This window comes from Lathamus discolor, chromosome 5, assembly GCF_037157495.1.
Source record: "Lathamus discolor isolate bLatDis1 chromosome 5, bLatDis1.hap1, whole genome shotgun sequence".
NCBI classification, from domain to species: Eukaryota; Metazoa; Chordata; class Aves; order Psittaciformes; family Psittacidae; genus Lathamus; species Lathamus discolor.
This window is the reverse complement of record NC_088888.1, coordinates 35,702,194-35,723,687: the sequence shown is the minus strand read 5'-3', so window position 1 is coordinate 35,723,687 and position 21,494 is coordinate 35,702,194. Positions and strand designations below refer to the sequence as shown.

The 21,494-nt window shown below is 37.2% G+C and overlaps 1 protein-coding gene across 3 annotated transcripts in view; it reads left to right on the top strand.

Moving 5' to 3' along the window:
- Positions 1–21,494, top strand: part of SMOC2 (SPARC related modular calcium binding 2) — a 145,926-nt gene that overhangs the window by 48,181 nt on the left and 76,251 nt on the right. For all 3 annotated transcript variants that reach the window (XM_065680378.1, XM_065680377.1, XM_065680376.1), the window contains exons 3-5: positions 11,226–11,332; positions 13,473–13,572; positions 20,417–20,464. In XM_065680378.1, coding sequence (XP_065536450.1) covers positions 11,226–11,332; positions 13,473–13,572; positions 20,417–20,464 — 255 coding nt within the window. The remainder of the gene's footprint in view (positions 1–11,225; positions 11,333–13,472; positions 13,573–20,416; positions 20,465–21,494) is intronic.

The following is a 21,494-nucleotide window of genomic DNA, read 5'->3' as shown; positions in this document are numbered from 1 at the left end:
AAGGTTTAAGAATTTGCTTTCATTAGCAAATCCTTTTGGAAGTGTTCATCTGTCCCCCTAAAAAAAACCCAGACTTTTTCTCCATTAAAACATTGGATTTAAAGCAAGTTTTGATGTTGCTAATGCAAGAAAAAGTGAAAGAAACATGCATGTTTGCATGCAGAAGTTATGAAGGGAGAAAAGAAATAATTCCTGGTATAGGATTCACAACTTTAAATATGTGCCTGATAGTCATCAACCATTGATCAGAAAGGGCATTCTTAAGTCTGTGTCTATCTTGCTCTGTCTTCTTCACAGGTAAAAATCCCTGTTCACAAAAATCTTGTATGAAAATTAAATACTTCCATGTATCTTTTTAATTAGTTGAAAACATGGTGACCAACTTCTTGTTCTGTTCAGTCTATTTGCTAGAAATCTAAACACTGACAGTTTGTGCCAATGACTTTTTGTAAAAATTGAGTCAATTTCTTAATATATTTTTTCTGTTTATAAATTAAATTTTCTATATTTTATATAGAAATTATATAGATTTTTCTATATTTTATATAGAAAATTTATATAATTTTATTTTTGTTGTTTATATATTCAGAGCTATGTTTTCTTTTTGCATTGATAAGGGAGTCTGAAACACCACCAGACAGAGGGCTTCTTTACCTGTCTTTTTTTCCTTAGAAAGCCAAATTTAGCTTGACTATCTTTCCTCTTCCTCACCTATTCTCAGCATGTGTCTCACTTGCTTGATTCTGATCACTTAAATACTAAAATTACAAGGGCATAATTTGCCTTAAATATGCTTGCTTTCCTTTCTCAATTCAGGTTTGATTCAGAGCAATAATGCTCAGCCCAGGTAATTCTTTAGCACTGCAAAGGAAACCACTTGAAAATTCTGGATCTTGAAACTAAATGACAGCTAACTGGCAGAATTTAAACTGTTTTATTTTTCTCACACTAATTTTTTTTTTTTATATAATCCATTGCTAAGATTGGAAATGTTGTAAGAAGCTGCAATCTTATAAAATTTCCAGCCTCCTTTTGCAGTTCCCAAATAATCTGTGTGTACTGTAGGTGAGCATCCAAGCTTTGGATATTTTTCCAAAGAAAATCTAAACTGGAGATTTGCCACTTGGTTGACAAAGACGTTTACTGTGCAACAAGGTTATGAATCTAATAAATAAATGTACGATGACAGTTGAGAAATATTATTTGTGTTAGGGGAACTGTTAAAATATCACTTGTAATGGGGATCCACTATACACAGGCAAATGCTTCAAAGTAGATCTGTCTCAGCATAGCCAAAGAAACAAAACATACAAGAAGTGGAAAAGCAATATGATTGCTTTTAAACTGCCCAGAAAGACACAGAGGCTATGTCTGTGTTTATTGATTAAGCAGTGCCAGAACACAGTGTGACTGCCTGCACCTGAAAGCTGGTAGATTGCATAAAGCCATCTTTTAGGGATTTAAGGCAGCTCAGCCTGAGAACTGAGCCTACCTACTCTTACAGTACTGCCCTTATACGTGCCAGGATCGATCTATTCCTATGACTAGTACAAACTCATGTGTGATGCCTATAGCACTTAGCCTTGTTCCCTGAACTACAGCTGGGGAGAATGGGATGGGAGAGCTCTGGATGTCACACAGGAAGACTTTGCAAGCTACAGAACTGAGCCTTTGATACTCTTTGTTAGTGCATGCAAAAAGTACAAGTTGAAATTTCTTAGTCTTGAAAATAGGACCAACCATACAGAAGTAATGTGTCTACAAAAAATAAAATAAAAAATAAAAATAAAATAAAAAGAGGGAAAAACCTTATTCTAAAAAGTAAAGAACCTGCTTCTAATTCATATACCTGAATGATGCATTTGTCCATTATGAGTAAGAAGTATTGCTCAGCACTGCAGTTTCCTGTAGGGCCAGTAGCTGTAGTTTAACATTTAATAGGGATTTAACATGATTTAGAACATGGTATGGGTTTCTCCAAAAGGCTTGTATGAAAACTGAAACGCACAAAACATCATCTAAAAGTGTCTTCCCCAGCAGAAATGGGAGAGGCATTGGTAAGTGAAGATCTCCTTGTTTATCTTACAAATGTGACACTGAATGTCTGTCACAAATCATGATAGATGTGATTACCTGAAACAAGTTGTTTTGTTTTTTCTCATGGAGCACCTTGTACATCTCAAATGAAGAATTCTGCCTTTTTTCCTTCTTTTTTTCAACTGTTCAGAATTACTCTGTAAAATTCAGTCTTATTGCTATAGAATGAGGTTGCACAAAGAATATTCAAATTTTCTATTGCCATGAAAATACTACATTATAAATAAAAAAAGAGAATGCTTCAACTCATTTCTGCAGACTTCTGGAAATTTTATTGCTGCTAAAATCTCTCAGGCTTTTGTTACCTTATTTATTCTTCACTACTCAGCAAGGTTTTTCATATGAACTTTGAAAATGTGAACTCATATTTTTCCTGTAGCAGCTTTCAAACAATTTTAAGCTTTTTAATGGCATTTACTGTGACAGTAAATAACATGTATTAGCTTTGAAAGCTAAAATGATGATGCTGAGTGTTGCTGAGTGGGATCGAAGGATTTTTCAATGAAACCATGCATTTTTTTGACATGACAATAAGCTTTATTCCTAGCTAGGTTAGTGGAGGATTTGGGAAGATTATGGGACCAATGGAGTTTTTTCAGAATCTAGTATCTTTGAATAACTCCATTCTCATTGAACAGCATTTTGTCTCCCATCTCAGTAACTTCAGGTCTCTAGTGTAGAAGGTCTGCTAGCAGATCGCATCTTGTTCAATGTGAGCAATGTCTGGAATGGGTGTGTCTAGTGGAGGGAACACAGGTTTTCTGTAATGTACCACAAAGCAGACAGTGTCTGGTAGACAGCAGCAGTTAATCTGCAGTTTTGCTAACAGTGTACGGGTGAATTGGAAGAGGTGGCACTGTAGTTCGTCTGGGGTATTTTGAACTTCATTTAAGCATTTGAACTCTTGGAGAATGCTGAGATTTAGGCAACTTCTCGGGAGGAAGCTGAAGAGCGTATGCAATGATGTGACTGAATTTTGGCTTTCTGGCCACTGGGAATGTTCCATCTGAACTACAAAGCCTCTATTTCCCATGAAGGTGTCCTGCATAGAGGAGGAGTTCCTATTGGTGTAACTAAAGTTTGCCTTGAACGTGGTCTGCAAGTTTTGCAGAATAATACACTTGAAAATAACCTTTTTTTTTCAGTATTTGCAGAAGTCACCCCAGCAGGGACTTGCTGCTTCATGAGCACACCGAGGAGAGCTGTCACACAGAGCAGTGTCATTGTTATTCTTCAACTATGTAGATCCTTTTTCTCCATTGGAAAACCTAGATAGTTCATGTTTAGCTTAATTCATTTACAGTATCTTAAAGACCCTGGCTGTTTAAAAATGCCATTCTTTTATAGGCTATTATAGACATAACAAAAAGTGCTATCTTCATTCTTACAATTCATATAAGGAACTGAACTACATTAAAATATGAGTGGAATTTCCCATAAAGCGGTATTTTGCTGTTTGCTATTTACTTTCCTTAAAGAGAGAAACACTCAGCATTTCTTTCATTAAAATGGGGCTCTTGGCAATAGTGAAAATTTCACTAATTTGAATGATTAGTACAATGAGTTAGTGAATGAATTAAGGACATGCTTAAATAATTTGAAACAATATGAATTAAGCTACCTTTCTGCCCTTGGAGAAATATGCTAGTATCATTTTTTGTTTTGTGCAGAGAAAGGAGGTATCACTGCGCAGTAGTTCTTTTTGGCTGGTAAATTAATCTGCATCCTGTAATTCATCCATCTAAGCATCTTTTGGGGAAATGTTGCTTTCACCTCTTAGTTACAGGACCAAGTTGTAAATGCTGGACATATTTTCTGAGTGCACACCTTATCCTGTATTCTTAAGGCTTGAGGTTGCCCTCAAGCTCAGGTTTGCCTGTGAGCCAGGTGTGAGCTCAATGTATGCTCACACTGCCTGAGTGTGTCCCTTAGGTCAATGTATGGGCAGGGCTATTGGCTAATATACTCCTGAGATGTTTCATTTGGAGAGAGAAAGATGTAGTGAGTAGGTTTGGTACTTTTCCTAGCTGAAAGGAGTGGAAGTGGGACTGGACCAAGGTATCAGTTTATAAAGTAATCCTGAACACACAGAGAGCTTGCAAAATCTGCGGAGTGAAAGAAGAACAGTTTTTACTTGTCCTCACTCTTATGAGGAAAAAGAAAATGGAAAAGCAAACCCAAACCAAAAACAAAAAGAAAGGGATGATGGGAAAAAATGATTACAGGGCAGAGTTTTATTAAAAAAGAATAATCTGGGAGCTGTCTCCTTTTTCAGACATATTTTGTTACTGCAGACACTATGTTTAATTTGTAGGATGACTGCACTTTTCCCCACTGTAATTCTGGCAATCATGATAAAAACACTGTTCAGCCTCACCCTCATTTTGGTTTTGAGTCTTCATTTATACTATGTGTCAAGCTGTTATGTATCAAGCCACTGTAGTAAAAATTTTAATTTGAGGAAGAAAATAGTCAACATCTTGGTGAACAAAAGGTATCTCTATGCGGAGATTATAATTTATGTAGTCTCTGAAAGCAAGAGGAGTTGGTTTCTGATTATACTTTCTGGTAGGAATTTGTTGCAGGTAGATAAAGTTTTAAGTATGTTTGGAATATTTTTGTGGAATATCCTTTGTTCTTTTTAGTGTATCTACTGAAATACAGGGCAACTAACACTGAAATAACATCCACAGTTTGCTGGAGGTGAAATTTATCTCTCTTTAAAATACTCAATTTTTGTTCATAATATCTCTTCAAGCATAATTTGTCAAAGCTAGGCTGCAGAGAAACAAAGCATATAGGATCATTTTTAGGTAAAAAAAAAAAAGGTATCTTTTTAGAATCAGGTATGCACTACTGTATGAAAGTAATCTTGCTCTGCTCAGAAAGCCTGGTTTGGCCTTCGGTATGTAAAAAATCAGAAAGCTGTAGCTTTAGTTTTTCTTACAAATACTTGATTCAGTTCTAGTCAGACTGTATCTCTCCAAATGTGACTGTTAGCAAATAGAGAGAAATATTATTATGCCAAGAAGGAATCCAGCACAACATTCTTTATTTTATCTTAAAGCTTAGCTATCTAAATTGCTGGGTGGTTGCAAAGTGGGTGTATGTGTGTGTGGGGGGGGGTGGTGAACCAACAAAATAACAAAGAAACCCCACACTGCTTGTTAGGTGCCAGTAGAGGAGAGTTGAGGCTAAGATTGCTCTGTTGTTTTGTTTGAATCCAGAAAGCAGCAATAAAAATAAATAGTGGAAGAGTTGGCCAGCCCTAGTCATGAAGCAGCAAGTCTATTTTATGGATGTCAGGTTAAATGTCTGTGCTGGCATCCTTTCCAACCCAAGAGGCTAATAATCTCTGCATCTTTGAAACTTTGAGCATGTGTAGCTTGCTATGTGTTTCCTAGCTAGAAACTACAGCTATTTACATGCTTTGTTAGTAGGCATGATCAATTCTTTGGAATATAGACAGACATAGGTCAAATATTATAGAACATTTTCATGTTATGTATAGTTTGTCATGTAAACCAAATGGTGTGCTGAACTCCAAAACATGTTGTGTGCTGAATAAAACAATTTTGTGTTAAACTAACTACAAATGAAGACCGTTTGATTTCATTATATCACTATGGGTTATAAAAAGGGTATAGCAGTTTGAAAGAAACACAGAAGTAGAAAAAAACTCTGGATAATCATTAGGACAATTCAGTAAAGTACTAACTTTAAACAGCTTGTTGCATTGTATGTTCCTAAATTTAAGGGCAGGTAAATTTATATAGGTATTTTAGCATAATGGAGCAGTAATAAAGGAAGCTTACAGAGAAGCAGTGAGAGATAAGTGAATATCTGTGACTGTAGTAAGGCTGCTTGTTCTCATCTATGTGACTTTAGAGAAGCTTTCTCTCAAGCATAAGAACACCTAAGTATCGGTGGGAAGTCCCCAAGGGAACTTTTTCTTCAAATGATTAAGTTTAACCACTTTATTAATAGTTTTAACAAAGTAGTAAAGGTTTCTGATCTGTTCAGCAGGATATTTCATCTATAATAAAATAACTCAAACTGTGAAGTGCATTTTATGCATAAATACATAACAAACTTGTGTCACACACAATAATCTCTTTGAGAGCAAACAAAGTCTGCTCAGTGTATTGGGACTGGGAAAGGTCCTTTTATTCTTGTTGAAATATACAGCAAACCAAGAAATACGGGATGAACTAAATCAAAACCTTTGCAGGAGATTTATCTATTCTTTTGGCAAGCTGTTTACTTTTCCATGGGAGAATCTGGGTTAGACCTCCCTGTGGAGCCCAAAGTTGCTGTAAATTTGATTGTATTAAATGTCACTTTAGAGATGGTGTTTACACCCTTGATGAGTTTGTGTCATTGTTTTAAAGATAAACTTCTACTTTCCAGTCATAAACTTCTCTGAGTGATGTATTATTCAAGGATTAGCCAGCAGATTTGAAGCTGATAAATGTTTGGTGGGTTTTTTTTGGTTTGGTTCTCCCCTTCCCCCCCAGCCCTCAAAACTCAGTGGTTTTGGTGCTGTACTGTTGGAAATAAGGCATAAAATAAAATTAGTTCCAAGTCAGCCCTGTTCTGCTTGTGAGGCTGTTTTTCTGTTTCCAGAATTTACTTGGGTACTGCAATTTCCTATTGACTTCCATGCTACCTCAGGAAATCCTGTGCTCCCAGGTGTCACGCATGACAGCATTTGGTTCTGCAGCAGTGTACCAGCACCACTTCACTTAGTAGGTGAAATTCTTCCCTGTCGCATATAGAAGCTTAACACAAAATTAAGATGGCTCTATACTTCATCCATGCCTTCCAGACATTGATCTCCTCAGGAATTGTCACTAGGGCAATTCAGAAAGTCCTCCCCAAACAGCTACAGCTCTGTAATCTCAGTTCTGTGTATTCCTGTCCACTATCATGCACCCATTTCTGTCTTAAGCTATACACCCCAGGATGTATTTGTCTTCTTAAACCTTTACCTGCCTTTGCAGTGCTAGTGCTGAATCACAGTTGTACTATCAAACATTGGCCAATGTACTATACTAAAATGCCTAAAGCCCTGTGCCAACCCAGTTTGACAGCTTTTTACAGTCTAAGTGAGCTTATTTAAGGTACACTTGTGCATCTTCATGTTTAGTTTCTATGCTAGGAGATTCCCAACAATCTTCTGGAATGTAAAAGCCCATTCCGCTGGAGTTGAGAAAGTAAAATCTCACAGAGTCAGTCATTGACATAATTAGTAATTGCTTCTAGGCATACATTGCTGCAAAATAGTTTTTTCCCGTTGTCTGAGTGTAGGCAAATAAAGCCTAATTTCAGCCAGCTTTTTACATCACTTATAGTCAAATGGTTGTTTCACCAGGTCATATACCAGATTCTGTCTTGAGCCTGCTGGGTCCCCTATTAATACTTAAGCTAGGAAGAAAAATAAAGTGTAGTGAGAATACTAGTCAGAAACTAGTAACCATTTAAAGCCCCTTATTTTTCAGCTGTATGGTTCCAAAATTTTAAACAAAAGCAGATTTTTTTTTTTTTTTTTTTTTAGAGCTAAAAGTCCAATATAACAACAGTGAAACAAGGCTGAACTTTTCCAGTGATGCACAGCATTGCATAGCTCTTTTCATCCTTCCAACATCTTGCAGATTTGGAGTCCCCTCTGCTCTTAGGTTGTTTGTCACCAGTGTGAATGCCATTTACTTGAAAAGAGTTTAGCCTGCTATGGTCAGGGTCCATGATCATCAAAATCAAGGCTGTGGGCTGATAACTCAGTAGAGAGCTACCAAGTATGTTCCACTACTTTTCATTCTCGGTCTTCATACCAAAATAATCGGAGTCCATCCTGATCTGAGTGATTCCCGTTCTAGAGAAAGAGGAAAGTTGAATTTGTATATGAGCAACTTAACTGGTATCTCCTTAGATGACAGTATTCCAATAAACCTCCTTCTGTCAATTCACTTAAACCTAGACTCATGCACTTTGAGATTTGTGTGAGCCCATTGACAAGAATTGTCTGGGTGCACTCACAGGACTTTGCACAATGAGTCCCAGATTTGGCTTTTTTGAGTGAGCAGAAGCAATGACAGTGTAAAAGGCTTGTTTGCCTAATCACTGACTTTCCTTTTAGGAGCTGCAAAATGTCCCTACATCCATCTCTTGTCTGATAAGTTGATGGGAGCTCATGTTTCGGTCTTTTTCCCAATCATGGCAAGAATTAATCTTCTCATCCTTTTTCAGCTGCTATTTTGCACAGATGTGTAGCAGATAATTATCTTGAATTCTTCTTTTCCTTCAGAAAATATGTTTGAAATCATGCAGTAGATTTAGAAGGTATTGCAATCAGGACACAGAGGCAGATTCTCAGGTGGTGTAAATCCTGCAAATTTATTGTAAAAAGTGTTATAACTTGTTTTGGATTCAGTGATGTTTTATTTGAAAGGAATTTGGCTCTTCTGAAGTATTAATTTAATGTTGATTAATATTCTGAGGAAGAATGTTTTTGTATGTCTTCTTTTTATCTTGACCATCCTATCACATTTCTTCCATCAGGTTTAAACTGTATCTGTGTGTCATAGTTATTCCTTTGTGGTAATACCTTGGTGAAATGAAAAAAAAAGAACTGGAAATAATATTTTGACAATACACACTTTCAGATGCTTAACTTGATAAGAAATCTTCATGGGTTTATTTTGGGTATGCTGAAGAACATCGATGCCCACAGCTTAAAAATGTTTCTGTGGTTATATAATACAAAATAAGGCTTCAGATGGGAATTTTGTATTCCACTAAATTTGATCATTGTTGATTTTAAAGCATATTAGATCATCCAGAAACAGGAGGCCTTTAGAGCATCAGGCTGTTTAGGAACAAGTTTTGGATGGTTTTGGAGAACTTCTCTTTCTCCTTGGCATGTTTTTATGCTAACTCAAATATTGGAGATAATTTACAACCCTACTGGTACTATACCAGAGACCTTATGTGATGGAATTTATATCACTTTTCCTTTTAGACATTTAAACCACATGTCATTCTAGAAAAACGAGGACAGAGGGCCAACAAAGGAGTGATTTATTTTCAGTTAAAATACTAGCTACATTAAAACCACATGTTATTAAGTACTGTATAACCAAACCATGCTCAGAAGAAGGCTTATGACACCAAAGCTTGCTTAAAATCTTCCTTTTTTTTTTTTCCCCAGAAAGGTTTGGCAGTGCATACATTAACAGGCTTCACTTGAGCTGCACAGTACGTTGACTATAATTTTCCCTTGATGAAACAGGTTATTAAAGGACCAGAGTACAAATTCATTCAGTTCCTTGTTATTTTTCTCATGTTTCTAGATGGTTGAATTTTTCTGTCTATTTTAGATAACATTGCATCTCTGTGAATATCTCTCCTGCAATAACATGATCTGATTAAGGTTGTTAAGACTGAAACAGTTTTTCAAAGTGAAACATGTATTTTGGGCATTTTACCAACATGAACTCTCATAATGCTCCTGTGAGAAGAGTAAACTAATGCACAGAAGTAGTGCACATGAATTCAAGACCAGAAGGGAAATCAGTACAAAGATTAGAATTAAGGGACCCCAATTTTGTTTTCAGGATGCAGATGCTGAGGACCAGTTTCTGTCCTCATTAAGCTGCACTTCCACACCAGATTACCTGGGGCTTGAAGGGAATTTTTTATGCTAATGTTGACAGGTGAGTTGTCGAAAGCTTAGTGGAGATGACCAGTGAAAGATTCATCCTGTACCAAGGACTTCCACAGTTGCACCAAGCTGCCATGGTGGTTCTGTGCATGTGTGTCCAGCTGACAGTGGCATAGAGAGGGTGCTTGGGAAGCTGGAAACTTAGCTGGCTCACCTGTATGTTCCTGAGGACTTTTAGATGCCAAAACCCTGTCAAGATACTGATCTCAAATAGGGAAGTGGAAGTGGTTTTGCCTCACTGTTCAGATTCTGTTCAGTGTGCAACCTGCATGGACTGGAAGGCCTGTACAACACTTCTGTCTCACAGGAAATCACTGGACAGTTTTAGCCCTAAAAGCGATCTAGCCAGTTACTGTGAAACAGTTAACAGTCAAAACGGGATCAGAAACAGCAATTTTTTTATGCTTGTGTGTTTGAGATCATTCTAATTCAGATGTTACAGTCACATCTTGAAATCATTAATACTACCTTAAGCTTGCCTGGTATTCTCATTTCTTCTGAAATTGTGTAGCTCAAGTAGATCCTAAAGTATTGATTCTGCATGAGCAAAATGCTAAAATTTGTAGCAGCTTTAAACAAAGAGAGGTACAACAGTGTATGTTATGTGTGTTTTATCAGTCCTTGTCTGCCTAATTGAAACAAAGTATATGTAGTAGACAATATAATTTATTAGACAATAGAAAGTTAACTGAATTAAAGCTGTCTAGTTTTCTAACTTGTCTTGGAAGGAGACCAGTACCAAGTAATGTAGGAGATGGTGCTAGTAACTACACAGTGGACAAAAAAAGGACCATTTTTTTTTTACTTTTGCCATTTCTAAATCATAAACTTGCACTAAATTTTACCATAGTATGAATTAATGTCCAAAATTATTAGAATCACCTCCCCAGTAAATCCCTATAGTGTACAACGTATTTTATTACATTTATTTTACCACCCTGGTAGGCACACCTATACTCACAGCTGAGGCTGCTGCCTAACTGCAGTAGACAGTGTGTAAAATCAGAGTAGGAAATACAAGGCTCCTGCTGCCTGCTTTGCCTTTCCTGAAGCTCTGGAAAGCTTGTGCTGCCACCAGCACAGAAAGAATATTGTGGGGCACAATATAGTATCTATTGCTGTGCTAAATTCATAGGAGAAACCCCTTTTGGGCTTCTACCATTGCGAAGCAGTTGGAGCAGCAAGGTTGTCTCTCCAGGCATCCCTCCATCTCATTCCCCAGTTCTGAATTATTGCCTAGAAATTGTCTTCTACTGGTTTTCTTTCCTAAAAATATTGTGATTGTACATTTTCACTAATTCTGATTCTCTTTATGCGTCTCAGATCCTTCCTTATTTTTCCTAATTTAGATTATCACTTATCATTTCTTTGTATTGCATCATCAAGATGACTTGTCTTCTCCCTCTAGATGTTTCCAGATGTGTGGCTGAGAGGAAGTACACCCAGGAACAAGCTCGCAAGGAATTTCAACAAGTGTTTATCCCAGAATGCAATGATGATGGCACATACAGTCAGGTTGAAAATTTTTCATTCAGTATCTTGCATGGCCGGAAAGTCTGAATATGTGTTTTTTGTAGAAAATGAAGAAGAGACAAATGTAATGAAGGGAAATGTAATTTCAAATGTAACTTGTGCTAAGGCTGACGTTAAAAAGTGGAAGGAAAATTCATATTCTGTGCCAAGTTCTTGTTCTTTTTTATAAGAGTTGGCCAGCAAAAGAGCCAAACATTATCATTTATCATGCAATGCACTCCATGTTCTTCTAGGCTGAGGCATCTGGGTCATTCTTGTAGCCCCCTCAATCCTTCTCATCAGATGGTAAAATGCTTGGAGTTTCTGATCTGTTCCTCATTCGGACCAGAAATCTTGTAACTGGAGTCTATATCTTAGTGTTAAAGCATGAACCATGGAGAATTCTTCCGTATTCTCAGCTGAATTTCTGCACAAGCGTATGGTCTAAAACTAATTTACTTAGGTTAGATCATGGAATTAAGAAGGAATGCGGTTAGAAGCTTACTTTGTGATAAGTATTCACAGAATCCACAGAATCCCAAGGGATGGAAGGGACCTAAAAAGATCATCTAGTCCAACCCCCCTGCAAGAGCAGGGTAACCTACAGTACATCACACAGGAACTTGTCCAGGCGGGCCTTGAATATCTCCAGTGTAGGAGACTCCACAACCCCCCTGGGCAACCTGTTCCAGTGCTCTGTCACTCTTACAGTAAAGAAGTTCTTCCTGATGTTAACGTGGAACTTCCTATGTTCCAGTTTACACCCATTGCCCCTTGTCCTATCACTGGATATCACTGAAAAAAGCCTAGCTCCATCATCCTGACACCTACCCTTTACATATTTGTAAACATTGATGAGGTCACCCCTCAGTCTCCTCTTCTGCAAGCTAAAGAGACCCAGCTCCCTCAGCCTCTCCTCATAAGGGAGATGTTCCACTCCCTTAATCATCTTTGTGGCTCTGCGCTGGACTCCTTCAAGCAATTCCCTGTCCTTCTTGAACAGAGGGGCCCAGAACTGGACGCAATAGTCCAGATGCGGCCTCACCAAGGCTGAGTAGAGGGGGAGGAGAACCTCTCTTGACCTACTAACCACTCCCTTTCTAATGCACCCTAAGATGCCATTTGCCTTCTTGGTCACAAGAGCACATTGCTGGCTCATGGTCATCCTCCTATCCACCAGGACCCCCAGGTCCCTTTCCCCTTCACTACTTTCCAGCAGGTCAACCCCCAACCTGTACTGGTACATGGGGTTGTTCTTCCCCAGATGCAAGACTCTACACTTGCCCTTGTTAAATTTCATCAAGTTTCTCCCCGCCCAACTCTCCAGCCTGTCCAGGTCTCGCTGAATGGCAGCACAGTCCTCTGGTGTGTCAGCCACTCCTCCCAGTTTTGTGTCATCAGCAAACTTGCTGAGGGTGCACTCAGTTCCCTCATCCAGGTCATTGATGAAAATATTAAACAGCACCGGTCCCAGCACCGACCCCTGAGGAACTCCACTAGTCACAGACCTCCAGCTAGATTCTGCGCCATTGACCACAACTCTCTGCCTCTGATTCCAATCAACATCACCTTCTGCTGCCTCTGTACTGCATTTCTGTTGTGAAGTTGTGCTGAAGACAATCCTTCTTATTTCAAATAGGGTGAGGGAAGTGATACTGGCCTTCAGGAATTACAATGAAATTGATTTCTAACAGGAATTCCAAGAGTTTCCTTTCTGACAGCTTGGGATATGAATAATGCTGGCAGAAGCACTCTGTCCTGCTCCTTCAGTGGGTGGAACAATATGTTCTCTATGTGGAAAAAAAATCAAGATTGCTTGCTTCAGTAACAGTTTATATGTCTCTTGAGGAACTTCGTTGTGAGGTTTTCATAGCACCTGCACCTCGGTCTTCTCAAATAGGGTGTAAACAACCACATATTTCAATAGTTTTCTCTTCACTCAGTTCTGAAGGACTACCACACTTTGCTTGAAATAAATTTCTTTAAGCTGAAAAATCACATGTAGGACTGAGATTAGGTCCATTATGGTTTATTGTTCTAGGTTTAGTTTGCTGAACTAGTGTTTCATACTCATGTCATGAATGCTGTGGGATAACAGACATATATCTGACAAACTGCACATGGTTCATCTCATTCCTGACAGGTTCAGTGCCATAGTTACACTGGATACTGCTGGTGTGTCACTCCCAATGGTCGTCCTATCAGTGGTACTGCTGTGGCCCACAAAACTCCCCGGTGCCCAGGTAAGACTTTTTGCAACATTGTCTCATGAATAGCAGATTTATGTGGCTTGTGATTAGACTTGAGGAGGAAGATTCTTCACTGCAAGAGTGGTTCAGCTCACAGAAGTGTTGGCGGAAGCTGTGGATGCCTCATCCTTAGGGATTTGCAAAACTCAACCGGACAAGGCTTTCAGAAAGTTGGTCTAACTTTTAAGCTAGCCCTGCATGAGGGCTGAAGTCACTGCCACCCTAATCCTCCATGTGATTCTATGACCCATCTACTTTAATTGTAGTAGTATAAGCTAGCTATTGAAGGGGGTTTCTGCAGTCATACTCATTTCCCATGTGTACTGCCTTTTGTCTTTCATCAGGACAATTAACAGGTTCACTGTTTTTTAGGTATTTGCTTCTGACCATCTTTCATTGACATATAAATATTTATCCCAAATGTATGAGCAGTTGCCAGAATTGCTGTTTACCTTCCTCGAGGCTGAGAGAATTGCACAGACATAGCTCTAAAAATACTTTAAAACTATGTATTGTATGCCTGTTTGTGCTGCAGCACCATTCTCTGTCAGAAACTGGAAAATAGCTTTAAAAAGCTAACCTGTTAATGTAAGTGAAGCTGAAAAAGAAAGTGGATTGGGGTCTTTGAGGGAATTCGCCTGGTCCTATCTACTTCAGTTGTTTAAGCACAATATTGATGTTTTAATAAATAGAGAGAGGAAGAAAGAGACTACTGAGAAAGTTTCAACAAAGATATAAATAGTTAATTCAGCTTCTAAGGTCTGTCTTGTTTAAATGATTTGGAGAATCTCCCATGCAACTTGTCTGTAGGTGAACTTTAGCTGGAAATAATATTTTTCAGACTAATCCTTTTGATCCAGTATGAAAAGTCACCGTAAAATGACAGTCAGTTATGAAAACTAATATAAAATGTTCAGAAGCCTTAAAATAGAGAAAAGTATACATTCATTTTAGTGTAATTATAAATGAATGACATTTTCAGAAGACTGGTTAGAATTGCGGTTTTATGCTTCACTGACATCAGTGAAAAAGAGGTTGTGCTTAGAAATTTTCTTCTAACCGTCTTTCATTGACATTGATAATAAATATAAATCTCAAGTGTATGAACAGTCCCAGAACAAATGGCATTATTTTTGGCTCAAGATGTTGTTGAACTAGTTGCTTTCACTTATAATAATAGTTTCTTCACCTTAGTAATACCAAATATAAATAGAACAAGTTCACTTTTTCTATTTATATTCAGTATTATTGAGGAGAAGTTTCAGTTTAGTTCTAGGTTAGTTAATAGATTATTATAAGAATTATTCTATCATTACAGGAACCAGACCTTAGTTCCTCTCAAAGCTGTATTCATGTGTCTGTCAGATAAACTTCCCAACTGCTTCAGTTTGTTTTTTGGAGGGCTGGGAAATCTTTTATGGAAATGCTAAGGAGAAGGTGATAGTAGCACTTGATCTTAATTTAGTAGCTCAGAGATAAAGAGACTGCTCCAGGGCCCAGGTGACTATGCAGAGTATGATTTTGCTTCATGAAAGATCATGGGTAATTTTCCAATTGTTATGAGACCCTTTGGGATCATCTCTGCACATTTCCTCCCCTGCTTGTATAAGTGCTCCCACATTTGATATTGTATATTGTCAAAGGGCAATATACCCCTTTGTCCCTCAAGAAAGAAGTCCAACTACAGCAGTGTTTGGAAATAAATTTGAAATGCTAGGGGATTTTGCAGTGGTAGCAGCTAAGGTCTTAGTGTTAAGAGGTCTGGAGAAATCTTATTCAGCAGAGAAGGCAGCTACAGATTTTCTCAGAACCTGATGTGGTATAATAAGGCAAAACTTTGCTCTTATATTGCAGAATGAAAGCCTGAAGCACAACTGCACCCTTCTCCCATTTCGCACTATATATTCAAAATTGCCATCTGTTTAGGATAACAGAGGGTTTCTTTTTCCCCCAGGACTGTTGATGTTTTCCAGATCACTGTTGATTCCCTTTTGTACGTTTTTCTTTAGTACCGCTATGCACAGGAATTACAATCAAAATATTAGTGTGTATGCTGAAGTTGAGTAGATGCACTTCTGTTCTAACTAATATTTCAAGGGTGCTGTTTCTTCCAACACTATTGTCCCTATTCAGTCTAATACATGCTGTTGTTGCTAGCCTTGACATAGGCATTGCCTTGCTACTTTCTGACATTGCAGGCAGGTCTCCTGTAGCAGTGGCAGGCTGACACCAGCATGTTTATGTATTTTCATTTGCTTCTGAATATTTTGCAGGCATGATGTTATAGCTATTTCAAAGACATTTATGCAAATTTCTCAGTTTGCACTTACTAGACTTTTTTGAACGGGATGACTTTTGCCACCTTTTTCATCTAGAGGAGAATGTGCAAAGACAACCAAGATGGCAGGTAGAGTTAATTGTGAATGTGCTTTCATAATGATTTTCTCAGAGGAAATGTAATACCATGGAATGTGTAAAAATTTCTTATTTTAATTAAATTGTTCAGTGTTTCTTTTCAATTTTATGTTAGTTCTTCAGTAACTTCAGATAAGCTTTAAATACATATAATCAACTGTGCTGTTCCTAAGTTATGGGATAATTTCTTGCCTTTCGTTTTCTCCCAGTAGAACCACCTTTGACTTTGATGAATATCCAGAAATAGGAAAGAAGAACATGGCAGCCTGGAAGAACTTGGATTTTAATAGAGGAAATATGGAGCAGAATTTAGGATGGGCAGATAGGCGTTTGGATAGCCAATTCCATCCCCTATTCATGTTTCACATTTTCTGTGTGATATTAGATATGTGAAACAACCCCTAGGTTTATCTAACTGTTAATATTGGTTAGATGCAAAACATGATGCTTCCTAAAGCTACTTCAGGTCCGGGGACAGAAAAGTGTCATGTGAATATTTTTTATGTACCTACAGTAGGTGTATGGGCCATTTTTTGCTCAGTGTGTTGTTCTGTTTACTCTTCCTGAAGTTGTCTTTTTTAGTAGACACAGTGTGGAAAGATGAATGTTATATGTAACATTAAAAAATGCAGGACTCTACAGCTAATTTATATAAAACCTTTGTTTAATTACCACGTTTACCTGAAAGAGGCTTTTTTCCTGTCCTTTCCAGTTATTCCTGCACAACGCTTGGTATTGGTAAAACACACTTGATAAATCTCAGAATGTCATTCCACACCATGGAACTAATCTCCACTGTTGCAGGAACAGTGGTGAGAAGGAGAGTAAATCAAACACATTCCCATGACAGCATTAAAAAGAAAGCTCCTTAAAAATGATGAATGTCCCCCAATACTTTTACTAAAGAACACCAGACATAAAAAAGACATTTTTACAACTCCCCATCTCTGTTATCAGCACTGCAGGGAACTGCAGAAATTCCGCAGGTACTGAGTCCTGGGAAATGGGGCAGAAACTGAGAAGCAGGTGTTAAATTAGCATTGAAAAATACAATGTTTGCCTATTGTAGGGTTTTTATGCCCTGTTAAGTATTCTAGGCTTCTGCTAGTGAGACTGCAGAGGTATGGACACATGGGGTTTTTTGTTAAGTAGTTTTGCTACCTTACAATTAAGATTGCGTGATCATTTTTAAGGCCAAAATACAAGTACCAATAAAAATCCAGAAATGATGAAAACAAACATGTGGGAAGGCAATGAACCTTTAAAAATTTACATCACATTACTTTTGTTAGCTGGTAAAAATACCTATCCTTAAATCATGTATATCTTCTGCCCCCATACAGAGTACTTTCCCTATACATACACAGCCAGACACATCCATATGTGAGGAAAAAACAACATGGGAAGATAACATTCCTGTTTCTTGATATCTGCATTCAGTGATTAGATGCCAAATATTTGAGATCATAAATCATTATATATATTAGATAATAGTAGATTCTCTTTTAAATGCCAGTTGCATATGACCTTATTCATAGAAAATGGGTATTTCTAAAATTACAAACCACAAAACTCACATCACATTCCCTGAAAGGTTTATTGTGCCTCAGAAGTTGCTATAGTGAAACTCACTGAAATTCTTGGTTTTGCGGTAAAGTAAGGCATTAATATTTCTGTTCGTTTGGGTTTTGTTTTGGTTTTGTTTTTTGTTTTTATTCATCGGAATCATAAATGGATAGATGGCTAAGCTAGAACAGTACTGCATTCTTCTTGTTAAAATAATGCTCCTGAATCTAATATCCCTCCTTGCCCTCTCTCATTCCATAAATATTTTTATGTGGTGGTTTGGTGGCTTACAGTGCACTGAAAACTTGGAAGCTGGTTGTATTGCCTAACTTTTATCGAAGTTATAAGTTGCTCTTTCTCTTTGTTGCCTTGCTGAAAATGTGAGCATTTGTTGTGAGTATTGAAGATACAATTTTCTAGAAACTTGCAAATGCAACTTCCTTCCACAATTTTAGAGTAGTACTTAAATATATTCAGAAAATGGTACAAAAAAAAAAAAAAAAAAAGATACAAGCTCAATAAACCTTCTCCACTTGAACTCTGAGACAACAAGAAAATTTTCTGCTTCATAAACTGAAAACTGCAGGTGAATCTACGTGAGGGCACAGAATATTCTTTGTAGGAAATTCTGTGAATATTTTTGTTAGCTTCTCAAGACTATTAAAAATTTCATTGTAGCCCAGTGAACCTAATTTTCCTAGCATTCACTTAGGAAAATCCTGGCATCTTAGTGAAATAAATTTCCTAGCATTCATAGTGAATTAAATTAATTGCGATAAAGTTAGCCTTTGTGATTGCCACTCTCTTCTTTCATGCATCAAATTTCCATCAAAATTTAGGGTAAAAAAAAAAAAAAGCAAAGCATAGAGAGAGTAATTCAATTTTCCCTGACTGTGCGTGAGTATTACATAGTCATTATTTCTCACCATTTCGCATACAGATGGAGTAATCTGAAGGCATCTTGGTGTTAATGAAATCTGGAAAGATTTTTCTGATATAAGATGTGGAATATTATATAAATTTCACCAATGCATTAAATTACTTGGTTATAAGCTGAATTTTAAGTTCAATTTATAATAATGGTTCTGAATATACGCTGAGAGACAACACTGGTGTCAAACTGAGGCTTTACTTAGTACTCTTTTTAGCACAAAAGGGGCTATCTGTGACAGTTCATCACGCACATTCCCCATGCTGAGACCTCATTTCTATTCACAAATCGGTGTAAAACACTTTAGTATGGGTGAGAGTCAGACCTTAAATTGCTGCATATGCAAGGGAATTGTAATTATGTGCCGGAGCATCAAAATTCAATTGAGAAACTACAGAGTTAATTGTAACTGGATGAAAGTTGAGGAAAGATTAGATGACTGGTATTTAGTGCAATTAGAAAAACCTGTAATTTTGTATGCAGTACTCCCTAAAACTGGAACATCTTATTTGAGTTCAAGCTAAGCCTTTTACCAAATTTAAGCCAAGCACCAAAAAGCTCAGATCTGGCTTCATCTAGCGTAAATGCAAGAATCTTCCTCCTCTTCAGAGTGAACACATGGATTAGTATTGCAGTCTGTTTAGAGCAAACTGTCCCAAACACACGTGGATATAATTCCTGTAATTATAATGACTTTATTTTTCCTGTCTGCATTAACACTGATTCATCACTAAGTATATTGATTTTCTGGTGATTCAAACATAATACAATAAAAATACACTACCACCAAAAAAAGAAGTGTCGAAACTGGAATATTTCTGTTATGGGTATGTAAAAGCTGTATTAAAAGCTGAATCCTTCAGAAGGTAGTACCAGCTTGGCTGCACTGTCGTATATTCTTTTATGGAGGCTTTAAAATCAGCATGCCAGATTTGTGATTTGAGCTGCCTTCCCTCTGGCAGACTCCTGTGTCTAAACTTGATGTTGAAGTAACTATCAAGTAACAATGCCTATGATTTAGTGGGTTTTCTTATTTAAATTGTCCTTTTAGAACAGATTTATTGTGCTGCAAGATTTTTTTGTTGTTGTTGTTGTTTGTTTGTTTGTTTTAAACCCAGTGATTCTAGTTATTCCAGAGGGAAACAAGCTAGGAAAATTAAGGCAACCATATTATTTCACACACTTCAGAGCATCTGTTAGATGTGTTTTTTTTGGTTTGTTTTTTTTTTTTTTGGTTGGGGTTTGTTAGTTTTGTTTTTTTGTTTTTTCCATTAAAGCAGGTGTACATAAGAAGAGACTGTGGTGAGAATTGATAGACATTATGCTTTTTAATTTTTGATCACTCTATGTAGGTCTTCAGAGAGAAAACTACCACTTCTGAAAGTGCTTTTTTAAAGCAGCAGAGACAGATCTGTTGATAAGAAGTGGCTAGGAGTCAGAATCATGCCAGTGGGTGTAATAATGAGACATAAGCAAGAAATAAGGAAGTATTTATATTTTAAAGCCTAAGGGCAACCACCTCCTGTAAAAACTACTAAAGAAACCAGTAGATTCTTCATTTCTTGGCAACTTGAAATCAAGACTGGATGCTGGGTTAGAGTCCAGGCTGGTAGGGTAAGCTATTAAACCCCATCTCCTGCAAGCTTCTTGATACCATTTCCACCACTGCTGTCTCCTTTTGTAAGGGCCAGATCTCTGGGGATGTCTCCTGCAACTAACTCAGGCTCAAACTCAGAATAATGCTGTGTCTCTGCCTCCACCAACACACACACTTTTAACACCACCATAGGGTTTTCAGAGGGCTTTGTGTGAGGCATTTAAAGCAAAAAGGCTTCAATGACTCATTAAATCTGAACTATTTTTCTTAGAAGACATATTAAAAATAAAAATAATATTTTTTCCGGTTAATTCCTTTTTCCATTGCAGGTTCAGTGAGTGAGAAGCTGCCACAACGAGAAGGTGCAGGAAAAACAGGTAAATATCTTAGCTGGCCTTTAAATAGAAATTAAAATATCTGTGGAATACACCACTGTAATTTTCCATAGGCTTAAATTATGAATAGTTATTCATTATGTATTACAGCTACATCTATACTATGTATACATGCATATATGCTATTTATTTTATGTCTGCATTTTAGTTATCTAGTAAACTTATAAGTATAAACGTATGCATATATGTATGCATGTATTTGTCTATATATGCATAGACAGTATGCTTTTCCAATCTCAGCCCTGCAAACTTTGCTATTCTGTGCTGTTTGGAAGATAACTTTTATTCCCATAGCTACTCTGAAATACTTTCCCATACTGTTTGCTTGCCCTGGAGGACAGATTATTCTGTCTGTTAGATAAAGACAGCATTCTGCAGTCCCAAAATCTCAGGAACTGGAGTCCTCACTTTATTTCCATAGCAATCAGTGCTTGAGACATCTTGGACCCAGCACTTTGTTCTATATTGTGTTTAATTCATCTGAAGGCTTACAGTCATGGCCAGATAATTGTTATTGTTAGAGATAGATCATGGTGTATATCTTGTTGGCAGGGCAAAATCTGATGAGGCTCCAACATAGCTGGTAGATTTAAGTGAGAGAGATGTCTATGCTTTAAACAAAATCAAAGCTTATGTTCCCCAAACACCTAAAAGAATTTTAAATTCAACTGAAAATAGCATATTAAATGTAGCTGTCAGTTACAATGGCATAAATTAATTTTAAAGAAGTTACTCATTTGTGTTAATGTTAATGACTGTTTGGTGCACTGTAAATATAATTGAAATATTTTTTTTACAGGAACTTTTGCAGCATTGTAGTATACCCAACATTTAAATAAACTATTGTGCAGTTAGGTTAAGAAAATCAGTACTTCTTTAGATGCTAATAATTACAAAGAACTGGTAAATTGTTCCTTCATGTGTTTCCAGGCAGTTGTGGGTTCCTCTAACCTTAAATTACCCATTTGCTTTAGGTCAAGACTTTCATTTTCAGCTTTGAACTGAATGAACT